Source organism: Sapajus apella, unplaced genomic scaffold (genome assembly GCF_009761245.1).
Source record: "Sapajus apella isolate SASKATOON/1434 unplaced genomic scaffold, GSC_monkey_1.0 scaffold19, whole genome shotgun sequence".
NCBI classification, from domain to species: Eukaryota; Metazoa; Chordata; class Mammalia; order Primates; family Cebidae; genus Sapajus; species Sapajus apella.
In genome coordinates, this window is record NW_022436959.1 from 15,283,400 (window position 1) to 15,301,789 (window position 18,390).

General features: G+C 38.8%; 1 protein-coding gene across 1 annotated transcript in view; it reads right to left on the reverse strand.

The window, feature by feature from the left end:
- DNAH11 (dynein axonemal heavy chain 11) overlaps positions 1 to 18,390 on the reverse strand; it is a 406,504-nt gene that overhangs the window by 34,044 nt on the left and 354,070 nt on the right. Inside the window, exons 67-71 of the mRNA XM_032287021.1 lie at positions 15,029 to 15,193; positions 13,218 to 13,358; positions 5,632 to 5,802; positions 2,881 to 3,003; positions 625 to 818 (exon numbers count right to left, since the gene is read on the reverse strand). Of these exons, the coding sequence (XP_032142912.1) occupies positions 625 to 818; positions 2,881 to 3,003; positions 5,632 to 5,802; positions 13,218 to 13,358; positions 15,029 to 15,193 (794 nt within the window). The remainder of the gene's footprint in view (positions 1 to 624; positions 819 to 2,880; positions 3,004 to 5,631; positions 5,803 to 13,217; positions 13,359 to 15,028; positions 15,194 to 18,390) is intronic.

Consider the following 18,390-nt stretch of genomic DNA (forward strand, 5'->3'; position numbering starts at 1 on the left):
GCCAAAGAAAAAACCTAAGGCACATGAATATTACCAAGAAACACAATAGGGAAGGAAGTAACTCTTTCATTGGTGAACTCAAATTAGAATAAGACTTGTGTGAATTAAGCAGCACATTACCATTTAGAAGCTAAGAGGGCAAAGAAAAAGGACACTTGAACCAAGACGTAGACAAGGGTTTCTGCTTTTAAACTGCGTTGGTTGTAAAGTTATAGGACTACGAGTGACTCCATGAAAGGAATTCATTTTTGTTTGACATGCAAAATCTTCAGAGCCAAAATGCCATCACTGAATGAAAACGATGGAAATTACACTTGGATAATGCATGTTCCTGGCCTCTGAACTCTGCTGACACCCATCTCTCTTTCAGAAATATTTCCATCAGTCCCCTGTCTCCCCTACTGATTTCAGAATTAAGCTTTTTGGGAAGAATGTGCAGAGTCTGCCTAGCACACGGTTTAGTGTTTAGCAAATTTAACGGTAGCAATGATTACTGTATCAAAATCCCAGCAGAATCACTCTCCATCCATGTGGATGGTAAACACTTCCACCAGATCCTCCTAACTTCTCAGACTAAATTTCCTCTATGCTAACTTGTGTTCCCAAAAATGCTGACCACCTCACCTGAGAGCATATGTCATTCTGTCAGGGCGCACTGCTCTCAGAATAATCAGCTTCTGTATTAAACTTTTCTTCTTCCATTCTTGAGGTAATTTTTCTTTTTCTGGACACTCGGATTCTACCCACTTCCTCCACTGCTTGGCAGACCCTTCCACATCCCGGTCTATGCCTCGAAACTCTTCCATGAGGGCGATTGCCTGTAATGAGATAGGGAAACAAGCAGGAATGGTGTGAAAGGTATTTTATAGTTTGAGATGAAGACTTCTGAATGTATCTAATCTTATATAAAGACCTCATGCTGTGAGGTCAGGAGTTCGAGATCAGCCTGGGCAACATAGTGAAACCCCGTCTCTACTAAAAATACAAAAATTAGCCGGGCATAATGGCACACATCTGTAGTCCCAGCTACTAGCGAGGCTGAGGCAGGAGAATCACTTGAACCTGAGAGGAGGAGGTGAGGAGGTTGAGGAGAGTCGAGGGCGTGCCACGCACTCCAGCCTGGTCAACAGAGCGAGACTCAGTCTCAAAAAAACAAAACAAAACAAAACAATACAACAACAACAACAAAAAAAACGTGCTGGATACTGTTCACTTTCCTCTCCAGGTTTCCTCCTTTCTGTTTTTGTGTTTCGCTCTGCTCAGAGGGTGAGCTCAAAGGACAGCTGAGCTAAGTTCTCTGGTTCCCTAACCTGGTTGGCCTCGGCCAACAGAAAGCAACCGTAGGAGCAAGGAGGACTGGAGAAGAGAGAGGAGGGGGTCCTTCTGTCAGAGGCGTTTGAACCAGAGCAACCCCATCTTGAATAGGAGCTGGGTAAACAGAAGCTGAGACCTGTTAGGCTGCATTCCTAGCAGGTTAAGGTATGAGTCACAGGATGAGACAGGAAGTTGGCACAGGATACAGGTCACGAAGACGTTGCTGATAAAACAGCTTGCAGTAAGGAAAACGGCTAAAAACCACCAAAACCAAGATGGTGATGAGGGTGACCTCTGGTTGTCCTCACTGCTACACTGCACCAGTGCCGTGACAGTTTACAAATGCCATGGCAACATCACCTAGTTACCCTATCTGGTCTAAAAGGGGAGGCATGAATAATCCACCCCTTGTTTAGCATAATCATCAAGAAATAACCATAAAAATGGGCAACCAGCAGCCCTAGGGACTACTCTGCCTATGGGGTAGCCATTCTTTATTCCTTTCTTAATAAACTTGCTCTCACTTACGGACTCACCCTGAATTCTTTTTTGCCCAAGATCCAAGAACCTCTTTTGGGGTCTGGATCAGGACACCTTTCTGGAAATGATTCTACCCCAGCTCTTTCTTGCGGGAATGTGGTTTGCTAGTGACTATGCTTCTCTGCCACAGATCCTGTAGGACTGTCTCTCTCCCATAACCTCATTTCTCAGTAGTTGTCCTTTTCCTCCTTTTTCCTTCCCCATCTCCTGGTTGATTTCCTAATCCTTCTTGCCCATACTATGAAAATATACTCTTGGTTAAACTTTCTTCATCACCCTTTCGAATGTGCCATCTGTTTCCTGCTGAGGCCCTGACTAATACACACTTGAACTTGATTTTTGAATCCTAAAGTTACAATATAATTACAAACACTAATTTAGAAAGCTGAACATATATAAAAATAAGAGGTAGCACAGTTATCTTTAATGCATAGAAATGTTTCCTTTTAAAAAAAATGAGTGGGACAAAGCTTAACATATATTGAACATCATTAAGAAACTCCAGATCCTAGGAGAATTAGCTCCTAACAATAGGACCTTTGACAGAAAAATGTAATGAGGACTGCTAATTAAGGTTTATGATAATTGTCACTTTTTTCTCTTCACTATTCTGTTTTGCTTAAATATTTTACAATGAGAATAAACTACTCTATTGTGGTATAATTTAAATAGCTATTTAGAAAAATGGAGAAATAATTTAAAAAGAAAACAAAGTAGATATAAGGAAAATTTAAAAAATATTCCTTTGCATCACTTGGCTTTTATCAAAGGTCCTGACAGATTGTACATATTTATTAACTTTCCACCCACATGTTAAGTCAAAGGCTCCTTTACAACTAAATGAGAAATTAACCAATTTAATAATAAAAAGATTCACTAAATAACATCACATTATATAGTGCATTTGTACAACTGAGATGGTGCTTAATACATCACCTGTATTCTTTAATGTTTGCATTTCAACCCTGGAGACAGCTAATATTTTAAATAAGATCTAGAAATTGAGAAACTGTATTTCTAACATACCTTGATAGCACTCCATGACTGAGTAGTTAGGAAGTCAACGTGACTCAGATGAGTGTGTTCAACCTTGAATCGAAGCAGGAAATCCAATTCAAGGGGGTCTATCTCTTTCTTTCTCAACAAAATCTTGAGAGTAGACAAAATTGAAAAGGATTATTTGGTTTACATCAAAATCATGACGCAGGAAGTAGTAACACATTTAACAGACATGACTGAGTAGGCGGAACCATACCTGCTGATAACTCTGGCTGAAATCTGTTCTACTGTTGAAATAGGGAATCTTAGATTATGTCAACGATGTCAAAACCATGATCAGAAATCTAACAGAAAATAATTGTGAAGGCTGATTTATTTCAATTCTAACACCTATCCCTACTGGCAACATATTTAAAACATGCATTTGTGATTATTTTGTTATTAGATCAAATATGTCTTAACACTTACATGAAATGAGAAAGCCTCAGGTGACAATGGATTAAATTACTCAACAGAAGGCAGAACCAGTATTACTAGTTAATTCTGATATAGTAGTTATTCAATAAACTATGAGGTGCATGAAGGCTTTTTTTATATGTAAGATTATATTGAAAAGAATGAGAAAATCCTGTATAGGAACAACTAAACAAACCCCGTGAAGTGGAATAAACTTCAGACATTCTAGTCACAGAACTGATAGAAAGCCCACAGTATATTTTGGAGAGTATAAATAAAGTATTCCTAATTTTCATATAAAAACCATAACAGTCTGGGCATGGTGGCTCACACCTGTAATCCTAAAATTTTGGGAGGCTGAGGTGGGTGGATCATTAGGTCAGGAGATTGAGACTATCCTGGCCAACATGGTGAAACCCTATCTCCACTAAAAATACAAAAATTAGCTGGGTGTGGTAACACACGCCTGTAATCTCAGCTCCTTGGGAGGCTGAGGGAGGAGAATCGCTTGAACCAGGGAATTGGAGGTAGCAGTGAGCCGAGATTGTGCCACTGCACTCCAGCCTGGTGACAGAATGACACTCCGTCTCAAAAAAAACCCCAAAACAACAACAACAAAAAACCCCGTAACACCCCACAAAGCTAACCACGTAAAGTTTTTGAGCTTTGTACTATCTTTAAATTCCAGCTATTTCCAAAAGGTGTTATGAGTGATAGCGTGCCATTAAAATATTTTATTAGATTTTTTTTTAATTGAGTTTCTTTCAACAAACAAGTAACTGTCCATACAGTTACGAAACTTTGATTTATATAGATTGTCAGGACTTCAGATAGATTATGATATAGCTATGGCTTCCAAGGAGAAGTTTTAAATAGATGTTCATGTCATGTGTTATGATCCCTGGCCTTTTCCTATTAATGAGCAGTACATATAAAAACAAGTATTTCACATCTGTAATCCCAGCACTTTGGGAGGCTGAGGTGGGTGGATCATGAGGTCAAAAGATTGAGACCATCCTGGTCAACATGGTGAAACCCCGTCTCTACTAAAAATATAAAAATTAGCTGGGTGTTGTGGCACATGCCTGTAATCCCAGCTATTCGGGAGGCTGAGACAAGAAAATCACTTGAACCCAGGGGGCAGAGGTTGCAGGGAGCCCAGGTGGCGCCACTGCATTCTAGTCTGGAGATAGAGCCAGACTCTGTGTCAAAAAATAAAAATAAGATAAAAACTAAACAAACCAATAAAACAAATAAGTCTTTCATTGTGTAATGCCTTGTTCCTGTTTATCACATACATTCTAAAACACCCATACCCGTATATTCTTATAGAGCCCAGAGGAATCTCTGAATACCAAAAGTATTGCAAGAGAAGTCATAGTTTATCATTAACTGCAGGTGTATATAAAGTGCCTTCTTTGGCACACACAGAATAGGTAAGATATACACCTTTCCTTAACATTTGGATAGAAAAAGCCATAAAGCAAACTAGCTGATAAAAGGACAAGCTGCTTATTTTATCTAGGAATACGGTCTGGAAGGGTTTCCTTTTTCTTATCATGAACACTTTTATTTAAACAAAGTCTTTCATAGAAATTCATGTAAAAAAGAAAAAAAAGGAAGCTGGTCTTACTGAAGGTTTGGGCAGGAAACCTGGAGCTCTCTTTACTTATTCACTACTGTCATTTTCTGAATTTCAATTGACAAATAATAATTATATAAATGTATGTGGTACAGTGTGATGCTTTGATACATGTTTATATTGTAGAATGGTTCAATTAAGCTAATTCATATATCCATCAACTCACGTACTTGTTTTTGTGATGAGATTTAAAATGTACTCCTTTAGCAATTTAAAAATACACGTTATTAACTACACACAGTGGAAAAAAAAATGAAAATTCGGTTATTTGTGACAACATGGATGAACCAGTCACTGTTTTATAAGGAGACTTTGAAAAATTCCCAGCTCTACTCAGATCTGGACTCACAACCCTGATCTCAAGGAATCTTCCTAGTAGTGCCTGGAAGTTTCTTTACAGACCCGAGAAGGTAAGAAAATGTCTCATGAGTGTTTTTCAGCTGACCACTGTGGTGGAGCTTAATGTGCATCCCCCGCCCCACTCTGCAAAGCAACACACTGGGACCTAGGGGAAGGCGGTCACATGCCCGAGTTTCCTGTGGAATGCAAGGTCTCCTCATGCTACCAAGGGCTTCCAAAAAAGGTGTCTATATTTTGCTTGAGCAGAAGTAAAATACATAATGTACGGAGGCATCTGCCTTTGGTTCTGGGATCCTTTTTCAAATAACTGATCTCCTTACCTGAAAAGCCATCTGGGACAGGAAGGTGAGCTTGTCCTTCTCAAACAGCGCCTGGCTGGTGTAGAGGAAGACGGTGTGGGTGACACTCTCCATCAGGGTACAGATGCGTCCCTGCATATCTTCCACCTTGTCAGCCTGCTCAATAGCTCTGTGGAACAGCATGTTAAAAGCCTGGAAAATTTAATGTGACCATTAAAATGTGACAATTGGTGCCTGGATGTCTAGCTAGCACTGGATACACAGGGCAACAGTTTAATGTTTATCTACAGGGAGTGCAAATGAGGCAAAATTTTTAGGAGGATTATAGTTCCTGGCACATGGCACGTGCTCATTAAATGTTTGCTGTCATTATTGTTATTATTAATATGATTCCATGAAATTCATTCTCATCTCCTTCCAAGCAACTGAATAGCATCATTTTCTCTCCTTCTGCCCATGTACTTAAAACAAGTTTTTAATATTTAATTGTGATAAGATACACATAAAAGTTACCATCTTAACAATTTTAAGTGTACATACATTCAGTGCAGTAGTGTTAAGTATATTCACATTCTTGTGCAACCAATCTCCAGAATTGTGTTTTTCATAAACATGAATTATACTGTTTAACTCAGACTCAAGGCCATACGTTTTCAGGGGAGTAGGTTTTACTTGCAGTAGACTTTCTTCACGTAAGACTATAAAAATATAACACAACGTGAAGAGCCCAATTTAAAAATTACACATAGCAGTCCATATTAACACAAACAGCACCCAAAGAAGAACAAGAAAAGCTAAATCCAGTGTCACTAGAACTCCACAGCTTTCTCATTTTGTAAAACTGAAGCTCTGTACCCATTAAACAACTGTGTATTCTCCCTTCCCCCAGTCCCTGGCAACCACCTTTATTCTGCTGTTTCCATGAGTTTGACTATTAGAGGTACCTCATGGATATGGTTTGGCTGTGTCCCCACCCAAATATCATCTTGAATTATAGCTCCCATAATTCCCATGTGTTGTGGGCGGAGGGGACCCAGTAGGATATAACTGAATCATTGAGGTGGTTTCTCCCATACTATTCTGGTGGTAGTGAATAAATCTCTTGGGATGTGATGGTTTTATAAGGGGAAACTCCTTTCACTTGGCTCTCTTTCTGTCTTGCCTGCTGCCATGTAAGAAGTGCCTTTCACCTTCTGCCATGATTGTGAGGTCTCACAAGGAACTGTGAGTCCATTAAGACTCTTTTTCTTTATAAATCACCCAGTCTCTTGGGTATGTCTTTATCAGCAGTGTGAAAACAGACTAATATACTCATATAAGCAGAGTCACAGTCTTTCTGTGATTGGCTCATTTGAGTTAGGGTAGTATCTTCAAGGCTCATTCATGTTGTAGCATGTATGAGAAATTGCTTCATTTTTAAGGCAAAAGAATATCCTATTGCATGCATATACAACATTTGATTAAACTATTCATCCACTTATGGACATTTGGGTTGCTTCTACCTTTGGCTATTGTAAATAATGCTGCAATAAATTTGGATGTTTGGAAATCTCCTAGGGACCCTCTTTTGATTCTTTTTGATATATAGCTAGAAGTGGAATTGCTTTATCACATGGTAATTCTAATTTTAATTTTTCTGAGAAATTGCTACACTGTTTTCCATAGCGGCTGTACCATTTTGCATCCCCACCGTCAGATTCCAATTCTCCATGTCATCACCAACACTTTTTATTTTTCTTTGATAGAAGCCATTCTAATGTGTGTGTGAGGTGATATCTCATTGTGGTTTTGATTTGCATCTCTCTAATAATTAGCAATGTTGAATGTTTTTTCATATATTTGTTGACTTTTTTTTTTTTTTTTTTTGAGACAAAATTGCATTCTGTCATCAAGCCTGGAGTGCAGTGAAGTGATCACGGCTCACTGCAGCCTCAACCTCCTGGTCCTAAGCAATTCTCCCATCTCAGTCTCTTGAGTAGCTAGAGCCACAGGCATGTGCCATCACACGTGGCTAATTTTTAATTTTTTTTTTTTTTTGTAGAGATAGGGTTTCTCTGTGTTGTCCGAGTTTGTTGACCATTTTTATAAGATTTTTAGAGAACTGTCCACTTATGTCCTTATCCTATTTTAAAATCTGGTTATGTGCTGGGTTTTTTGTTTGTTTGTTTTTGTTTTGTTCCCATGTACTTTTGGGATGTCCTTGGTCATCTGTTATTCCTTTAAAGACCACTCTTGATATTTATTACTGTAGTTCATGCCTTGATGATAATGGTGTCATATGGATTGTTTTATCTCTATCTATAAATTTGAAAAATATATCTATATATATGAGTAGCTATAAATATATCTTTTTATTTATTTATTTTTGGATGATAGGGACCAGAGACCACAGATTAATTCACCTTGAAATATGTGTATTGAAGTGAAAGTAAAATCCTACAATGACAGATACATGCAGCAAATATTGCTAAGAAGGCATTAACAAAGTATAGCTTGACTATGTCTTATCTGAAATGTTGGGGGCCAGAAGTGTTTCAGATTTTGGATTTTTTCAGATTTTTGATTATTTGCATATACATAATGAGATATCTTGGGGATGGAACCCAGGTTTAAACACAAAGTCATTTATAGGCTGGGCGTGGTTGCTCATGCACTTTGAGAGACAGAGGCTGAGGCAGGTGGGTCACCTGAGGTTAGGAGTTTGAGATCAGCCTAGCCAACATGGCAAAACTCTGTCTCTACTAAAAATATAGAAATTAGCTGGGCATGGTAGTGGGCGCCTCTAGTCCCAGTTACTCCAGAAGCTGAGACAGGAGAATCGCTTCAACCTGGGAGGTGCAGATTGCAGTGAGCCGAGATTGCGCCACTACATTCCAGTCTGGGCAACAGAGAGACTCTGTCTCAAAAAACAAAACAAAACAAAATGAAAAAACAAAATCATTTATGTTTCATATATACCATATACACATAGCCTGAAGTTAATTCTAAATAATATTTGAAATAATTTTGTGCACGAAGTGCATGAGATCAGGTATGGAATTTTCCACTTGTGACATCATGTCAGCATTCAAAAACTTTCAGATTTTGGAGCATTTTTGTTTTTGGATTAGGATGCTCAATCTGTATTAATCTGATATTTACACTTTTTAATCAGTTTTTCATTTACATACAATAAAATGTGCCTATTATATGCACAGTTTGATGAGTCATGATAGATACATTCCAATAATAACTGTAGCAATCAAGATACAGAACCTTTCTACTTACATCACCACAAGAAGTTGTCATGTGCCTATGTACAGCTAATTCCCACCACCATCCCTAGCCCCAAATACTGATCTACCTCTGTCACTGTTTATATAATTTTTCCTTTTCTATAATTTCACATAAATAGCATCGTAAGGTATATACTCCTCAGTATCCAGCTGCTTCTTTTCAACATAATGTTTTGGTGACATATCCATGTTGTTGTATCAGCAATTCATACCTGTATGTTTTGAGTAACAGCCTACTGCGAGAACATGAAACATCTGCATAACTATTAATGTGTCAGTCCTTTGGATTGTTTTCAGACTTTGGCTATTATGAATAAGTCTCTATAAACATTTGTTAACAAGCTTTTTGCAGGCATTCATTTTTATTTCTCTCAGGTAAATGCCTGGAATAAAAGTGTGAGATCATACTGTAACTGTGTATTTATCTTTATAAGATATTGCCCAACTGTTTTCCAAAATGCTTTATTGCATTCCCTCCAGCAATGTGAGAGAGCTGCAGTACAATATCTGTGCTACACTTGGTATTAACAGTCTACTAAAATTCTTCTAAAAATTTACCCATTCTATGGGACATAGAATAAGACCTTATTCTGCTTTTATTTTGCATTTTTCTGATGACTGATGGGCATTTTTAATGTGCTTGTGGATACTATATATATGTTATTATATGATATGTCTGTTCAACTCTTTTTACTGAGTTTTACAAGTTCTTCGTGTATGCTGATACAAATTTTTTGTTTTATATATATGTATTGGGAATACTGTCTTTGCTTATCTATGGCCTACCTTTTCATCTTCACATCTTTTGAAAACCATAAACTTTTAAGCTTGATAAGGTTCAATTTACTACTTTTTTGTTTTCTATTGTGTCCTAAGAAACTTTTGCCTAACCCAAAGCCCAAAGCTTTTCTCTTATTTTTTCCTAGAAGATATATAGCTTAATCAATTCATTTTGAATTAATGTTTTATATAGTATGATATAATAGTTGAGGTTTATTTTATGCCATGTGGATATCCAATTGCCCTAGCACCATTTGTTGTAAAAACTATCCTTTCCTCATTGAATTGTCTTGGCACCACTACTGAAAATCAATTGACCACGCATTTGTGGGTGTACTTCCGGATTCTCTACTCTGTTCCTTCAATGATCTATGCATTTTTCTTCAGGACAATACCACAACATCTTGATTAGTGTAGGTATAACTCTTAAAATCAGAAATTATAAGTCTTCCAACATTGTTTTTTTCTTTTTCAAAATTGCTTAGTTATTTTAAGTCCTTTGAATTTCCACACAGATTTTTAGAATAAGCTTGCCAATTTCTACCAAAAGAAAACACACCTATGTCTTCTGGTGTTTTGATTGGGACTGAATTGAATCTATAGATCAGTCTGGAAAGAATAGACATCTTAACAATATTGACTATTCCAATTAATAAACATGGTGTATCTCTTTATTCACTTAGGCCTTCTTTAATTTTTCTCAACAATGTTTTGTCATTTTTAGTATACAAAAGTTGCATACATTTTATTAAAATTATTCCTAAAAAGTTTCATGGCTTTGGAAGCCACTATAAATAGTGGTAAGACACTTATTTTATTTTCCACTTGTTTCTCATGTATATAAATACAAGGGACTTTGTATATTAAATTTATATCCTGCAACCTTGCTAGAAATTTACTTCTTAGTCCTAGCAGGTTTTTGGTGAGTTTCTTAGGATTTTCTATATACATAATTGGGTCATCTGTGAAAAAAGAAAGTTTTTCTTTTTCTTTTAAATGTCTTGCCTTTTATTGTCTTATTGTACTGACTATAACTTCCAGTGCAGTGTTGAATAGATGTGCTGGGAGAAAGTTATCTTTGTTTTGTTCCTGATTTTAGGGAAAAGCATCCAACTTTCAACATTAAGTATAATGCTAGGTGTAGATTTTTTCTAGATATATTTTATCATGTTGAGAAGTTACCATCTATTTATTAGTTGAGAGTTGGGGTTTTTTAAAAACTCATTTGTTGAAATTGTTCAAGTTCTTTGCATCAACTGAAACAATCATAGGAGCTTTTTTCTTTTATTCTGTTAACTGATTAATTATACTTCGTGATTTTTATTTTTTATTATTTTATTTATTTTTATTTTTTTTGAGATGAAGTCTCACTCTGTCACCAGGCTAGAGTGTGGTGGCATGAACTCGGTTCACTGCAACCTCTGCCTCTTGAGTTCAAGCTATTTTCCTGCCTCAGCCTCCCGAGTAGCTGGGACTACAGGCACACGCCACCTCACCCAGCTAGTTTTTGTATTTTAAGCAGAGACAAGGTTTTACCATGTTGGCCAGGAGGGTCTAGATCTCTTGACCTCATGATCCGCCCACCTTGGTCTCCCAAAGTGCTGGAATTACAGGCGTGAGCCACTGCACTCGGTCATACTTCATGATTTTTGAAAGTTAAGCCAATTTGATTCTTGGCATACATTCTACTTGGTCATAATATGTTGTGCGTTTTATATGTGGTTGGATTCAACTTGCTAATATTTTCTGGAGGAGTTTTCCACAATGTTTACAGGGGAAATACCCAATATTTTTCTTTTATTGTAAAGCTTAGTGTAGTTTTGGCATTTGGGTAATACTGAGCTGACACTGCTGATTTAGTTTTATTCTTCTCCTCATACGCAATTACTTTCCAACTCCAATCACACTGTGCTTGTTAAAAGTTTTGCATACTAGTTCATACTATTAGGAAACCTGCTAGTTATGCGTGACCCTCTCCTCTCTGCCACTGCCCATTTCCTCTTCATCATAACCAGTCCATCCCCAAGAGCCAATGATCCCAGCTCCAAATCATATCTCAAGTCTGTTCACATCTCTCTGAGTCTTTTGTCATCCTATCAGTTATCCACTTTAAATCTTCCAATGACTTCTCATTGCATACAGAATGTAATCCCCAAATCCCACAGTGGTCTGCAAAGCTCTGTGTGATCAAGTCCTTTCCACCTCTCTAGATTCATTTCTTACTACCTTTCCCCTTCTCATTGCCCTCCATCCACAGAGATTCACTCACTACCTGGAATCCCTGAATTCTTTCATCTCACACATTCCTGTTTTCTCCAAATGCTCTTTACATACCTAAGCTCAACTTATCCTTCAGAAATAAATGTTACTTCCTCTGGAAGGCCTTCTCTGACCCCCATTAAAGCAGCCTCTCCATCCCTATCATTCTTTCTTATGGTATTTTCTGCTTTTATAAACAGATGTATGTTCATAAAGGTGGAACTATATCTATGTATACATACATATGTATCTACATATACATATAGCTCCACCCATTTTTTTCTCCCAAAACAATACACTCAAGTGACAAGCATCTGAAATGATGACTGACCACAATAAGCAATTGTCTATAAACTGATGAACAGAGGTACAGAATGAATGAGCACGGCCCAGCAGGCAGTAGATGATAAAACGTATAGAGCATGGGCTTTGGAAAGAGTCACAGGTTGAAATGCTGGCTCTTAAAATAACAAATACAAATTCTTGGGCAATTTATTTGAAATCTAAAAATGTCATCTTTTTTTTTTAAGGGGGATGAAATTATATACTTTATTGAGATTAACAGGGATAAAGAATGAGCCAAAGTATAAAACGCCTTGCATGTAATAGTGACTTAATAGTTGTTCTCATTACTTTTCTTTCTTTAGCAAAGAAATATGAGTGTTTTCTTTCCGAGACACATTTTCACAAAGACAAAATAGGAGTCTCAAGAAAAATTCCCTTAAATTTAAAAGTCTGCTTAGGAGCAATACACCAACATAATATGATGCCATATCCATAGTTTAATTACTTCAAAGTCTTACTGAAAATTATATACAAAAATTCCTGAGAATGAGGATTTTGCTTTTGTTATTTTGTTAACCAGATCCACATGACTCCTTACTGGGTACCGTGATTGCTTAAAATACATTCCAGCCATGCGTGGTGGTTCACACCTATACTCTCAGCACTTTGGGAGGCCGAGGCGGGTGGATCACTTGAGGCTAGGAGTTCAAGACAAGCCTGGGCAATGTGGCAAAACTCTATCTCTACTGAAAACACAAATATTAGCCAGGCATGGTGGCACACTCCTGTAGTCCCAGCTATTCGGGTGACTGAGGCGTGAGACTTGCTTGAACCTGGGAGGCAGAGGTTGCAATGAGCTGAGATCATGTCACTGCACTCCAACCTGGGCTACTGAGTGAGACTGTGTCTCAAGAATAATAATTATAATTATTAATAAAATAAATTCCAAATTTCCAGAAACAAATTGAACTCCTAGTTTTCCGTATTTCTTAGCTACTTCAGCATTACCTTCAAAGAGAATTGGTAGATGGGGTTGATTTTTTGGAGGTCATTAATAACAAAATAAAGAAGAGATGCTCTTGCTGCCACTGGTCTGTAACATTCTCGGGCCTCGTTGATTTTTCTTTCGTTTTCTTTGGCCTCAATCACCTACGGCGGGATCAAACAAAAAAAGTAACTTATTTACTCTTCATATTCTCTACACATACCCAAGGAATGGAAGGACGTACCCGAAATGAAAAGTTATGAGTATTAAGATAGGTAACATGCATGCGCCCACGTGCTCAAGCTTTTCTACATTCATATTTTAAAATATTGTTTTTCATAAGCTGAGTTTCAGGGAGAATGGACTTAACTCCAGCGGTTTTAGAGGCCACAGATTAAACAAGCCTAGTTGTTTTTGGGTCTACAGAATTTGTTTCTGAGTAATGTCACCTTCCTGCCTCCCATCTCTCTTTCAAGGCTTAATAACCCAGCTATATCACCTCCCAGGGATGGCTCTTAAAAGTCTGCTGGGTCAATGCGATGCCAATAGCTTTATTAGGCTACGAGGTATACAAAAGCAGTCAAGGTCAGTAATACATCCAGTAACTATGCTGACTAAAAAGCCTTTATATGAAGATTCTCATGCCTAATTCTAACTTTGCACCGGATCATCCATATGTCCACAAATTTCCTTTTAGTTTATCTTTATGTATTAGCCTCTGGGTATATTCAGAGATAATTAAAAAATTAAAAACACCACCACCATCAACCAACATATTCAGTTTTACTCAAAGCTCAAATACCTATTTCTTTTATCTAGGACGGCTGCTGGTCCTACAGGATACAGTATTTTCCCCAACCTTCTCTATAGACTTGACTCATAATATTTGTGTATAAAAGGAAATAAAATGTAGGGCAGAGAAGAAAGTCACTACATGGTGATGTGTTAAGAAGATAGGAAGACACATTTTAAGAGACAATTAGAAGTTAACTTCAAAGCTAAGTTAATTTACTTAATTGCTCTTATCTTTGCCATCTCAGGAGCCACCTAGAAATCACTTACTTGAAAAGACAGAGTAATTTGGGATTCCATTTCCTTGCTTAATTTAAGACAAATATACAGGATGTGTAGTAACATAGCTTCTCCTGGGTAATTAATAACTACTTACTAATAAGGATATTCCAGAAAGCAAACAAGGGTCTAATTCTCACTGCAACAATGGAATTTTAAGGGTTAATGGTCATTCGTGAAAGTCCCAAGTGCGTATCACACATAAGGCATATTGGGACCCATGTTGGACATTAGCAGGCAGGCTATTCAATGAAAATTTCTACTGCCGATTAGGAAATGTCATTTTTCCTGGGGTGAATAGCGCATTTGAGTGCAGCAGGAGACCATCCTTTGTTTAGTATCCTGCCATGGCAGGCATATAAACAAAACTTCTAAGAATTTCTCAGAAATGTCCAACAGCCTGGAGAACCTGCAGAGAAACTGTAGGATGTCAGTTTGGTAGAGATGGTTGCTAAGGCTTTTCAGATTTTCAGCCATAGAAGCCAGCAGGCCTCAATTTTCTTCACATTTGGTTGCCCAGGAAAAATAATAGCCAGACAGCGTCCAATATGAATGAGATCTGTATGGAATTAGAAGAAGCACACATTCAACCATCTCCATCTCCATTTAGAATCCCACACAGTCCAATTGCAGCTTATTAAATCACCTGAATTCCACACGCTGGTCCTCTTCAAGGAATTAATAAGTCTGATTACACTGCCACCCCATGTATCTCATTCAAGCAGAGCATTAGAACCTGCCAGGCCTTCTCAGCCCTTCCTACCTTGTGCTCTATCTCTGCCGCAGTGGCCTTTGTCGCCTCCAATCTCTCTACCAGTTTGGTGTCATCCAGAAAGCTTCCCTCTGCCGCAGAAAGACGCAAAAGGAGGTCGTCTTCCAGATACTTGAGCTCAATCTTAAAATCATTTTGGTGCTTTGTCAATACCAACTAATACAAACCAAGAAAAGTGTGAGAAATTGTGGTTAAGTACACGCTTTTTTGTTTGTTTGTTTTGAGAGGGAGTCTTTGCTGCCCGGGCTGGAGTGCAGTGACACGATCATGGCTCACTGCAACCTCTGCCTCCCGGGTTCAAGAAAATCTCCTGCCTCAGCCTCCCAAATAGCTGGGATTACAGGCACCTGCCACCACACCCAGATAATTTTTTTTTTGTATTTTAGTAGAGATGGGGTTTCACTATGTTGGTCAAGCTGGTCTCCAACTCCTGACCTCAAATGATTCACCTACCTGGGCCTCCCAAAGTGCTGGGGTTAAAGGCGTGAGCCACCAAACCTGGCCAAGTACATGTTTTTAAAGCACAGTTTCCTTAATCACAAATTTCATGGAATCAGTATATAACAAAACACCCTTAACATTTAAATCACACCAATCATAACTTCTGGAAATTCTTTAAAAAACTTCACAAGGTATGTTAATGTCTGGTTGCCCTCCAGGGCACAGAGTATAAACCCTTACAGTGATTTAACATCATGAACCATAGGAAAAATCTGTTTAAGAAAACATCAGAAACTGCTGGTTTCTGCTCAGATATATAAAGGCTTAAAAGTTTCGTTTCCATTCTCACAATAGGAAAAAAGCTCATCATCAATTCTTCTTACATATATCAGAGAGCTGAGATCACAGGGAAAATTACCATTGTAAAAATAAGCAAATACAGAGAATCACAACTTCTCAGGAACACTGACACAGTAATTGACTAATTGCTGAAGGTAGAGCTTGAATTAAAAATTCAGGGGGGCATGGTCACAGTGGCTCATGACTGTAATCACAGCACTTTGGGAGGCCAAGGCGGGTGGATCATCTGAAGTTGGAAGTTCAACAACTAGCCAGGTCAAAATGGTGAAACCCTAACTCTACTAAAAATACAAAACAATTAGCCAGGTGTGGTGGTGGGCACCTGTAATCCCAGCTACCTCGGGAGGCCAAGGCAGGAGAATTGCTTGAACCCAGGAGGCGGAGGTTGCAGTGAGCTGAGATCGCACCATTGCACTCCAGCCTGGGCAACAAGAGCAAAACTCTACCTCAAAGAAAAAAATTTCAGGGGGCCCCGTCTTTGAAGTCTCTCTACACTTCTTTGCGTTTTACCTCCAGGAAACCCTATCAGGTTCTTACAGTGAAAGTCAGATAAAATCTACTCCTGCTCTGGGCTGAGGATGAGCTTTCTGACATAAGCTCAGAGCGAAAGTAACCATTTTAAATATGTCCAGAGCTTTCTGTTCTCCTTAACAAAAGCCTGCCCACAATGGAAACTACTGGGTCAGGGCCTAATATGATCTGGATGTATTAGTCTGTTCTCAAGTTGCTATAAAGGACTTCCTTAGACTGGGTAATTTATAAAGCAAAGAGGTTAATTGATTCGTAGTTCCACATAGCTGAAGAGGCCTCAGGAAACTTACAATCATGTTAGAAGGGGAAGCAAACATGTCCTTCTTAACTTGGTGCCAGAAGAGAGAATTTGCCAGCACAGGGGGAAAAGCCCCTTATAAAACCATCTGATCTCATGAGAACTCACTATCACAAGAACAGCATGGAAGAAACCGGCCCCATGATTCAGCTACATCCCAGTGGGTCCCTGCCACATGTCAGGATTATGGGAACTGCAATTCAATATGAGATTTGGGTGGGATCATAGCCAAACCATACCAGTGGGGAAGGGCAGACTTCCTGTATTTTAAAAAAGGCTAAGTAACTCTTCTGCAGGTCACATCCCAGTGATTCATGCCTCCTGAAAAACCCTGAGATTTAATTATAAAGGAATGCTTCCCCTTCATTATACCTTACCAACACATTGACAGACTGCACTATAACATCAGTGAATTATAACTGAGAGATTTGCAAAGCACAGATTTTATTTAAAAAAGAATTTTTAGGCCGGGCGCAGTGGCTCAAGCCTGTAATCCCAGCACTTTGGGAGGCCGAGGCGGGTGGATCACGAGGTCAAGAGATCGAGACCATCCTGGTCAACGTGGTGAAACCCCGTCTCTACTAAAAATACAAAAAATTAGCTGGGCATGGTGGCGCGTGCCTGTAATCCCAGCAACTCAGGAGGCTGGGGCAGGAGAATTGCCTGAACCCGGGAGGTGGAGGTTGCGGTGAGCCAAGATCGCGCCATTGCACTCCAGCCTGGGTAACAAGAGCAAAACTCTGTCTCAAAAAAAAAAATAATAATAATAGGAAAACCTAAAGACAACAAGGGAGACAAAAACAAGGGCATGAGATTAAATTGAAGTCTATGACACGAGCAGCTACAATGAGCACTATTTCCTTTTGTGACAATTATCTAATACATCACGTCTGGCTTTCAACAAATAAGTATAAAGTATGCTAAAAGGCAAAAAAAAAAAAAAAAAAAAAAAAAAAAAGGAAAAAACAGAAGAGACAAAGCAAACCTCAGAACAAGACTCAGATGTGGCAGAGATTTTGGAATTATCCGACTGGGAGTTAAAAATAACTGCTTAATGTGCTAAGGGCTTTTCTGGAAAAGTGAACTGTAAGGTTGGCTGCCTTGCAGAGGGTTAAACAGACACATCCATCTCTCTCTGCCTCTGATAACTATGTCATTACCCAAGCTTGTTATCTGGCCTTGCCGCACGGCTTCCCTGCACCCGCCTCCACATACCAGACCTAAGCCCACATTTAGCACTAAATTATGCATTCAACGGCCCTGCAGGAAAATTTTTTAAAGAAGCCCCATCAGACCCTGCCCGGTAGCAGTCTGCTCTGTATGCCCCCGGAAGGCCTGCTTACCTAAGGTCCTGCCCACCTACCCATGACCACTAGCTCCAGGTATTTTCTGCTTCTTAATAGCCAATAAGATTGCCTTCACTTTGTTTCCCCAACAGTCAATCAAGGCCCACTTACTCAAGGTCCTGCCCACCTACCCATGACCACCAGCTCCAGGTACTTCCTGCTTCTTAATAGCCAATAACATTGCCTTCACTTTGTTTCCCCAACAGCCAATCAAGGCCCACTTACCCAAAGTCCTGCCCGCCTACCAATGGCAACTAGTTCCAGGCATTTCCTGCTTCCTGACAGCCAATAAAATTGCCTTTGTTTTGTTTCCCCAATAGTCAATCAATCACCTTCCCTTCCCATAAAACCCCATGACCTAAACAGCCAGGCGTGAC